Raw genomic sequence first — 10,451 nt, 5'->3', positions numbered from 1 at the left:
CGAACGGACGGCACCTCCGCGTTCAGCACACGTACAACTCGACGATGATCTCGGCCTTCTTGATCCAGCAAGAGAGACGGAGAGGTAGAAGAGTTCTCCGGCAGCGTGACAACGCTCCGGAGGTTGGTGATGATCTTGTTTCGGCAGGGCTCCGCCCGAGCTCCGCAGAAACACGATCTAGAGGAAACACCGTGGAGGTATGTGGTCGGGCTGCCGTGGAAAAGTCGTCTCAAATCAGCCCTAAAACCTCCGTATATATAGGTGGGAGAGGGGGGGCCTTGCCTTGGGGCTCAAGGAGCCCCAAGGGGGTCGGCCGAGCCAAGGGGGGAAGGTGTCCCCCCCCCCCAAACCGAGTCCTACTTGGTTTGGTGGGAGGAGTCCTTCTTTCCTTTCCCACCTCCTCCTTTTTTTTTCTTTTCTCTTTGATTTTCTTCCTATGGCGCATAGGGCCTTCTTGGACTGTCCCACCAGCCCACTAAGGGCTGGTGTGCCACCCCCAAGGCCTATGGGCTTCCCCGGGGTGGGTTGCCCCCCCGGTGAACTCCCGGAACCCATTCGTCATTCCCGGTACATTCCCGGTAACTCCGAAAACATTCCGGTAATCAAATGAGGTCATCCTATATATCAATATTTGTTTCCGGACCATTCCGGAAACCCTCGTGACGTCCGTGATCTCATACGAGACTCCGAACAACATTCGGTAACCAACCATATAACTCAAATACGCATAAAACAACGTCGAACCTTAAGTGTGCAGACCCTGCGGGTTCGAGAACTATGTAGACATGACCCGAGAGACCCCTCGGTCAATATCCAATAGCGGGACCTGGATGCCCATATTGGATCCTACATATTCTACGAAGATCTTATCGTTTGAACCTCAGTGCCAAGGATTCATATAATCCCGTATGTCATTCCCTTTGTCCTTCGGTATGTTACTTGCCCGAGATTCGATCGTCAGTATCCGCATACCTATTTCAATCTCGTTTACCGTCAAGTCTCTTTACTCGTTCCGTAAGACAAGATCCCGCAACTTACACTAAGTCACATTGCTTGCAAGCCTTGTGTGTGATGTTGTATTACCGAGTGGGCCCCGAGATACCTCTCCGTCACACGGAGTGACAAATCCCAGTCTCGATCCATACTAACTCAACTAACACCTTCGGAGATACCTGTAGAGCATCTTTATAGTCACCCAGTTACGTTGCGACGTTTGATACACACAAAGCATTCCTCCGGTGTCAGTGAGTTATATGATCTCATGGTCATAGGAACAAATACTTGACATGCAGAAAATAGTAGCAACAAAAAGACACGATCAACATGCTACGTCTATTACTTTGGGTCTAGTCCATCACATGATTCTCCTAATGATGTGATCTCATTATCAAGTAACAACACTTGCCTATGGCCAGGAAACCTTGGCCATCTTTGATCAACGAGCTAGTCAACTAGAGGCTTACTAGGGACAGTGTTTTGTCTATGTATCCACACAAGTATTGTGTTTCCAATCAATACAATTATAGCATGGATAATAAACGATTATCATGAACAAAGAAATATAATAATAACTAACTTATTATTGCCTCTAGGGCATATTTCCAACAGAAGGCTCAAGCAACACGAAGGGCGATGGACAAACCGGAAAAGGCAAAGGAAAAGGCAAACCACAAGGTCGTGGTAAGGCGGGCCAATCTAAAGAGCAGAAACCACGGAACTTGGACTTGTCCGAGGTCAAGTGCTATAACTGCAATAAGATGGGTCACTTTGCGAAGGATTGTCCAAAGCCTAACAAGCGGGAGATCAAGGCAAATTTGGCAAAGCAGGAAGATGAAGGTCCAGGTCTTCTGATGGCCGAAGTTTGTGATCTCGCTGAAACGGTGGTTGTGAAACCATGCCGGAAGGTGCTACTTCATGAGGAACAAGTGACACCAAAGTTATCCGGTGATCAGAACGTGTCGTGGTATCTCGACACGGGTGCCAGTAACCACATGACGGGGTGCAAGGAGAAATTCCTCGAGCTGGAATACGATGTTGAAGGCTCGATCAAGTTCGGTGAGGGTTCAGCTGCGGAGATTTGCGGGGAAGGATCTGTCCTCTTTGAGGGTCTCACAGGCGAACATCGCATACTCACCGGAGTGTACTACATCCCACGGCTGCGCAACAACATCATCTCTATTGGCAAGCTTAACGAGAATGGATGCAAGGTGGATATCGAGAACGGAGTGATGACGATCTTCGACAACCTCCGGAACGTGCTAACTCGTGTTAGTCGCACACGGAACATGCTCTATATCCTCAACCTTGATCAATCTCAACCGGAGTGTTGGCTCGCCAAGAGTGATGATGATTTGTGGTTATGGGATGCTAGATTTGGACATGTTAAGTTCTACGCCTTGAAGAAGATGTCAAAGATGGAGATGGTATCAGGGATGCCAGTTATCGACCATGTTGATCGAGTATGTGACGGGTGCTTGGTTGGAAAACAACACCGCAGGCCGTTCCCTGCTCAGTCTACCTATCATGCAAGTGATGCACTTGAGCTGCTCCATGGTGATCTATGTGGCCCTATCACCCCGGCAACTCACGGAGGAAAGAAGTACTTCTTCCTTGTGGTAGATGACTACTCGAGATATATGTGGGTCGTTCTCCTATGGTCTAAAGATGAGGCGTTTGAAGCGTTCAAGAAGTTGAAGGCTGCAACGGAGATGGAACACAAGTTGAAGGTTCGCGCTCTACTGACAGATCGCGACGGAGAGTTTACGTTGAACGAATTCAACGATTACTGCGAGAAGATTGGCATAAAAAGGTTCCTCACGGCACCTTACACGCCGCAGCAGAATGGGGTCGTTGAAAGGCGCAATCGAACCGTCGTTGACATGGCAAGGAGTTTACTCAAGAGCAAGAACCTGCCGGGGACTTTTTGGGGAGAAGCTATCTCGACGGCGGTCTATCTTCTCAACCGGGCTCCAACGAAGGCGGTGGTCGGCAAGACTCCGTATGAAGCAATTTATGGACGTAAGCCGAATGTGTCTCATCTACGGACATTCGGGTGCGTGGCACATGTGAAGACGACGGAGCCGCACCTCTCAAAGCTTGCCGATCGTAGCACCAAGATGGTGTTCATCAGATACGAGAGCAGTTCTGGCACCAAGGCATACCGTTTCTACGATCCACAAACCAAGCGTCTACGGATTTCACGCGACGTCGTGTTTGAAGAAAACCAAGCGTGGAATTGGAGCGCCGCAGCCGACGATGCTCCAAACAGTAACATATTTGCAGTTGAATTTCCAACTGATGATGATGCAGGGAGGATGTCCAGGTGGTTGGCAAGACGCCCAACCAAGGTGACCACAATGGTAGTGATCATCATGGTGCCGACACCGACGACGACGCGCATAGGTCGCAAGGAGATAGCGACAACGCCGCGCACGACACAGGCAGAGATCTCGACGACAACATCGACAACGAGGCGCATAGTGACGATGACAATCAAGATGATGGTCACGGTCACGACGACTACGCCGACGACACGGATGTCGATGACACACCAGGGTCTCAGCCGTCTTCCTCAAGTGCATCAACACCGACACAATTTGTGTCGCCTCCTTCGCAAGCCACAACGGATTCCTCAGGGCCTCGTCGCTACAAGACCCTCAAGAAAGTCTACAAGTACAGAAAGCCAGTTACGCTCGAGTACTCCGGACTATGTCTGTTCGGAGTTGAGGAGCCGGCGAACTTCGTAGAGGCGAGCAAAAGTCCTAGCTGGACGCACGCCATGGATGAGGAGATGAAGGCAATTGAGAGCAATGGCACGTGGACTTTGGTAACCCGACCTCCAAACCAAAAGACGATAGGTTTGAAGTGGGTTTACAAGTTAAAGAAGGACACGGAGGTTGCCATTGTGAAGTACAAGGCAAGACTCGTTGCAAAGGGCTACGTACAACGTCAAGGAGTTGACTATGATGAGGTGTTTGCACCGGTTGCTCGAATCGAGACGGTGAGAGTGCTCCTAGCTTTGGTGCACAAGAGGATGGAAGGTTCATCATATGGATGTTAAATCCGCTTTCCTCAACGGCGATCTCACAGAACAAGTGTACGTGGAACAACCCCTCGGCTACGAGAAGAAAGGCGAAGAAGGGAAAGTTTACAAGCTCAAGAAGGCACTTTACGGGTTGAAGCAAGCGCCAAGAGCTTGGAACTCAAAGTTAGACCGAAGTCTGGTCTCGCTCGGGTTCAAGACATGTCCCCTCGAGCACGCAGTCTATACAAAGAACTCCAAAGGCTCAAACTTGCTAGTTGCAGTTTATGTCGACGATCTGATTATCACCGGAGATAGCGTACAAGAAATTGAACGTTTCAAGGCGCAAATGAAGAACAAGTTTAGCATGAGTGATCTGGGATTACTCAGCTATTACTTGGGCATCGAAGTGAAGCAAAGCTCCGGGGAGATTTCCCTATGTCAATCGGCTTACGCGGTCAAGTTATTGGACAAGTGCGGCATGTCAGATTGCTACGCGACACAAGTTCCAATGGACCAACGTCACAAGTTGAGCAAGCGTAGCTCAATTTCCGCCGGTGGACACCACAATGTATCGAAGCGTTGTGGGCAGCCTGAGATATTTGGTGCATACCCGACCTGACTTGGCGTATTCAGTCGGGATCGTGAGTCGTTTCATGGAGAATCCGACAACCGAACACATGAGCGCGGTCAATCAAATCTTGCGCTATGTGAAAGGCACCATTAATCTTGGTTGCACGTACAGAAAGGAAAAGGAAGGATTGATCCTTCGTGGATATTCAGATAGCGACATGGCAGGTGATGTTGATGACCGAAAGAGCACAACGGGCATGGTTTTCTACCTTGGCCCGAATCCGATTAGCTGGAATTCTCAGAAGCAAAAGGTGGTGGCACTGTCTTCATGCGAGGCAGAATACATAGCGGCAAGTACGGCGGCTTGTCAAGCAGTGTGGCTGAGAAGACTCCTGGCTATTCTTGCAAAGCGGGAGGTGCAGAAGGTGTCATTGAAGATTGACAACCAAGCTGCAATCGCATTGTGCAAAAATCCGGTTCATCACGAAAGGAGCAAGCACATAGATACCCGGTTCCACCATATCCGGGAGTGCATTGAAGAAGGGTTGATCGAGGTTCAACATGTGAACACGAAAGACCAACTTGCCGATATTTTCACCAAGTCCCTCGGTCGACAGAAGTTCATCGAGATGGGGAGGAAAGTCGGAGTGCAAGAAGTGAAGTCAAGCAACAAGATTAAGGAGGTGAATGTAGAAGTTAATCATGTTGTTTCATGTAGGATTAGGAAAGAAAGCCAAACCGAGTCCTAGTAGTATTAGGATTCCTAGTCCTAGTCTATTTCCATAGTCCCTTGTGGACGTGTATAAAAGACACCCTAGGGGTGTTGATTGTAATACCAGAAAAACGGAAAAGCAATACAAAGCAAAGGCTCGACACGGGCCTTTAGCCATCAAATACATCGATCAGTCTTATTCGTGTCGCTAGTTACGCAAGTCCCGTCAAGTAGCCGGCCAAAGCAAGAATCGTGTAGGCACGCCTGTACAGCTGCATACGCATGTTCAAAAGCCAACAGTATTTATGTGCAGTGGAGAATGAACGTTTGGCTCCTGAGCACCATGGAGGCCTTTGAATTTGAAATTCAAATTTCATGAAAATTCATATTTTTACATTTCAAAAAATTCTGAAGAAAATACAGAGATATGTGAGGGCGTAACACACATGTGTGTAAATTTCCAAGGCAAAATACGTTGAAATGAAAGATGTGCAAAAAAGACAAATCTGAAGGTTTTTAACACACATGATACTATTAATCCTCTAAGGTCATGAATTTCTCTTTTTTGTACAGATCGTATTTTGACGTTTTTTCTTCTGAAATTTTACACACATATACGTAACATCCTTATTTACTTGCATAATTGTTTTCAGATTTTTTTTGAAACCAAAATTCAAAAAAAAGGCTTCCATGGCGCTCGGGAGCCAAAAGCAATTTCTGGGTGACACTAATTAATGAGATTCACGGCTTAGATCTATTATATACTCCTATCTCTCATGTGAAAAGAGCTGGTAAGAGGGAGTATGTTAAAAGTGTTCAATTTGTGCTTACTGTTTTCATTTAGCTGGTAAGAGGGAGCATGTTAAAAGTGTTCAATTTCTGTTTCCTTGCTTTGGTGTATATAAGCTTGGCTAACATTATCCAGGGCAGTTTATATAAGCTTGGCTAACATTATCCAGAGCAATCTCAACAGTACTCATGTCAACGTTCCAAATGCAACAACGGGGAGTTGCTAAATGGAAACTACAGCAACCATAAATTATAACTTAAATCTTCCACAACAAGAACACACACAACTGTCACACTGAATTACACACACGAGTCTGGATTCAGGTAGGAGAGAACATGTTCAGGAGCCAGGGATGGAGAATCGACGGCAGATGCGAAACAGGCTCGTTATTCCGATCGGCTTTGGTAGCGGAGTCGGCCTAGGACCTGCTCTTGTTGAACGGAATTGCTCTGATGATCACCTGGTGGTAGACGGCTGCCAGGGCGGCGCCAACGAAGGGGCCCACCCAGAAGATCCACTGCAAAATGGAACTGGGTTAGGAATGAAGTTTTCAGGGTATAGCCTCTGTTCCCTCCTCTCAGTGCTGACAGGTTAGGCATAGGCATGACTGCTTGAGAAAACAGGCTGACATGCTCACATAAATTGGGTGTGTTCAGCTACATATACTCAAGCGGCTCATTTTTCAGAACAAATCAGTATTAAACGCCTATCGATAATGCGCCACTATGTTTAGCGTCATTCAAGCTGTTAATTACTCCCTCCGTTCCTAAATATAAGTCTCTCTAGAGGTTCAACTAATGGACTACATACGGATGTATATAGACATACTTTAAAGTATAGATTTATTCATTTTGCTCCGTATGTAGATATCTAGTGAAATATCTTAAAAGACTTATATTTAGGTAGGGGGGGAGTATATGATTAGTTTGTGGTTGGTTAGTATACAACACCTAATCAGTTCAGAGTCCCGAGAGCAAGAGGACATAACAAAACTGTGCATTAACTATGAACTAACATGCCCCAGCCCCACCATGTTCGCATCATATCTGGAGGTACTTATTGAATCTGATATATTCGTCTGGAAGAAGTTTGATTATTTAGAGGAGCAATTTGCTGAAAAGGGCAAGTAGGTGAGAGTGGGGTTTCACTCACATGGTCATTCCAGGCATGGTCCCTGTTGTAGATGATGGCAGCCCCAAGGCTCCTAGCTGGGTTGATGCCGGTGCCGGTGATGGGAATGGTGGCCAGGTGGACCAGGAACACCGCGAACCCAATCGGCAGCGGGGCAAGGATCTGTTTTCACAAACAACGGATATAAATATGACTATATATGCACAATTTCGCCGAAGCAAGCAAGATGAAGAACCGGACGATATAAATTCTAGGCATGAACTATACACCGCAGTACCACTTACAAGTTACTAGCACATGAGTTCACTGTGTTTACGTAGTGAAGACAAAATTAACTGATGAGAACGGTAACATTACATGGCTCCTCACGCCAAACTAATAACCAATGCCTTGCTAGCATGTAGCATCACATAGCAGACATAACTGGTGGAGCCAAAGTGTAGAGAGTACTTACAGGAACATGCGAGTCCCTGGCATTCCTCTTGGCATCAGTGGCGGAGAAGACGGTGTAGACCAGGACGAAGGTGCCAATGATCTCGGCACCAAGGCCATCGCCCTTGGTGTAGCCACTGGCAACTACATTGGCGCCGCCACCGTTGCCCATGTACAGACCCTGCTGGAAGCCCTTCACCACTCCAGCCCCACAGATGGCCCCTAGGCATTGCATGATTATGTAGAAGATGGCCCTGGTCAGGGACAGCTTCCTGGCCAAGAACAGCCCAAAAGTCACTGCTGGGTTGATGTGTCCTCCTGTCATTTTAGCACGTAATAGAGATTAGCGGTGTCCTCAACTTTGATGGCGCTTTTGTTGTTACATTATGGTTGTTCTCTCACAATTTGACACTGGGATTAACCAGGCAGAATCTGATATTCAGGAGCAGTACTGAGAACTGGACCACAGAATTTACTGGCGCAGTTATTTACTGAGAGACATTGTACAATTTGACAATAAAAGAGGTTTAGTGACTATTAATTGCTGTATTGCCCGTACCGAAGTTTAAGCAAACTGAATTTTTTGAAATGTTACTGCATACTATTTCTTACCTACAGTACAAGTGAAACAGAATCAGGATCAACTAATTAAATGATGTTTCCGTGTGCGCCTTTTGAGGTTCGAATATCTAGAGTTGGACGTTACAGAAGCGCTGCATCTAAAAACAGTGGATCGTGCCTTTGCAAAAGAAAAGAGAACTAGGTTTACATACTGCAGCAGTACAGTGTGCCGATGAAATGTCTGATACTGCTGGCTACTAGTACTAAATCACAACAAGACAAAGACCCAGATTTTGTGCACATGGTCCTAAATTCTCTCTCTTCTGTTCCTATTTTTTGATTTTATGTGTTTTTTAAAAGAAAAGATCATACATATGCTCAACTGGGTGGTATATGTCAACATACAAAAAATGGTGGGAAAATGTGACATTGTTCGTTCTGTGGCAAGAAAAGAGCAGATTGGTACAGTCTCAGTGGTGAGCAGTACTAGCAGTCATGATGGAACTCTATATTTTTTTTCTAAAAATGTTTATACACACAACTGTTTAAAGTGAACAAAAGAAGAGAGATAATTATAGTACGTTCGACACGCAACCCATTTCGCTTTGGAAGCCGAAGCCTTTAGATGCGTTGCGTGCAATAACAACAAAAAGGTACAGTGCTAACGGGCAGCTGCTTCAGCTGTGAAGCAACAGTCAGCTACAGTAGTATCAAGCCAAGAAGAGAGAGAGAGAGAGAGAGAGAGACCTGAGATTCCGGCGGTGCAGTAGACGAGCGCGAAGATCATGCCGCCGAAGGACCAGGCGATGCCCTGGACGCCGACGGTGGCGCACTTGGAGGGGGCCTTGGAGACGCCCATGACGGTGAGCACGGTGACGTAGAGGAAGAGGAAGGTGGCGATGAACTCGGCGATGCCGGCGCGGTAGAAGGACCAGGACTTGAGCTCCCCGGGCTCGAAGAGCGGCGCCGGCGGCGGCTCCTTGTAGTCCTTGTCGTCCCCGCCGCCCTGCGCCGCCGTCCCGATGGGCTGCCGCTCCGAGTACCTGTTGGCGCCCAGCCGCACGTCCTCCTCCTTCCCCTCCATTATCCTCTCTCTCTCTGGCTGGCTGCTCCGGTGGGTGCGTTGTGAGCTATGGGGTGGTGGAGTACAGGCGAGTTATAAAGGCATGAGCGGGGGTGAGTGAGTGAGTGAGTGAGGAAGGTGGCTCTGGAAAGCGGCGAGGAGGGTGATGAATGAGGGAGGAGCACGGGAGTGTCGAGTGGGGCAGTCCAATGGAGTGCAGGTGCAGTGGTAGTTGGTTGCGTCGGGCGCCTTTTCCGCTTTATGGTTTGTCTCCGAACTTATCCAATTCGAGGGTTCGCATCATTGTTTCATCAATAAGCAGAGAATAATATATTATTTACAAATACAACAGAGTATAGAATAATATATACTTCCTTCGTTTTAAAATACTCCTAAATAACTCAACTTTATACCAAAGTTAATACAAAGCTGAGTTACTTATTTTGAGACGGGGGAGTATTATTTGACGAAAGGAGAAAGAAACGCTCCTCCATGCGAATCTGAATCCTGATGGAGAGTCTGTGTGTAGGCTGTCCGAGTGTGATGTCCATTTCTCTTCTCTTGCTTCTTGGTAAATTCAGTGGATTCTCCCTTGCATGTTACACTCTTTTTGCTGCACTCGATCTTTCTTGACACGGCCGCGTAGCTTTTTCCTCGCTTCCAAGGATTCTTTGCTTTGGCTTTTGCCCTGCCCGGGGCCCACCAAAGCTTAAGCTGCCATCAATCAGTCCTCCGGGAGAGAGATAGAGGACAAGGAGCACCAGCACAAACACAACAAAGACGGCGATGGGACTACGGGAGCACGCCATGTATTCAGGCAAAATTGACAAAATTAACCTCTAAAGTGAAAGAATTTACAAAGTGAACCCGAACGAAAAAAAATTCACTCGGCGGACCCTTTCGTGTGGCGCCCGACACCTAGGCGCCACACTACACCGTGTGACGTCGAAGACGTCGGCGCCACACGCCTGGCCACGCTGGCGCAGCTGGCCCCACCCGCAGGCAGTGCGACGCCTAAGCCTCAGGCGTCGCACCCTCTACAGTGTGGCGCCGAAGGCTTAGGCGCCACACTGTGACTTATCCAGCCACGTGCCAGCCCCCCTCCCCCACCCCCTCCTCATTCCCCTCCCTTCAATTCACTTCAGAGCTTGTGTTCAAGTCTTCCCCT

General features: G+C 47.7%; 1 protein-coding gene across 1 annotated transcript; it reads right to left on the bottom strand.

Annotated features, from left to right (window-relative positions):
• Window positions 1-6,236: 6,236 nt before the first annotated feature.
• On the bottom strand, window positions 6,237-9,505 carry LOC123402107 (aquaporin PIP1-1). The gene is made up of 4 exons (XM_045095986.1): window positions 8,968-9,505; window positions 7,682-7,977; window positions 7,249-7,389; window positions 6,237-6,613 (listed from the first exon to the last, which is right to left on the bottom strand). The coding sequence occupies exons 1-4, from the start codon at window positions 9,302-9,304 to the stop codon at window positions 6,515-6,517; spliced, it is 873 nt and encodes a 290-aa protein (XP_044951921.1). The 5' UTR covers window positions 9,305-9,505; the 3' UTR covers window positions 6,237-6,514.
• Between the last annotated feature and the right edge of the window lie 946 nt (window positions 9,506-10,451).

This window comes from Hordeum vulgare, chromosome 6H (assembly GCF_904849725.1).
Source record: "Hordeum vulgare subsp. vulgare chromosome 6H, MorexV3_pseudomolecules_assembly, whole genome shotgun sequence".
NCBI lineage: Eukaryota > Viridiplantae > Streptophyta > Magnoliopsida > Poales > Poaceae > Hordeum > Hordeum vulgare.
This window is presented reverse-complemented; position numbering and strand designations above follow the sequence as displayed.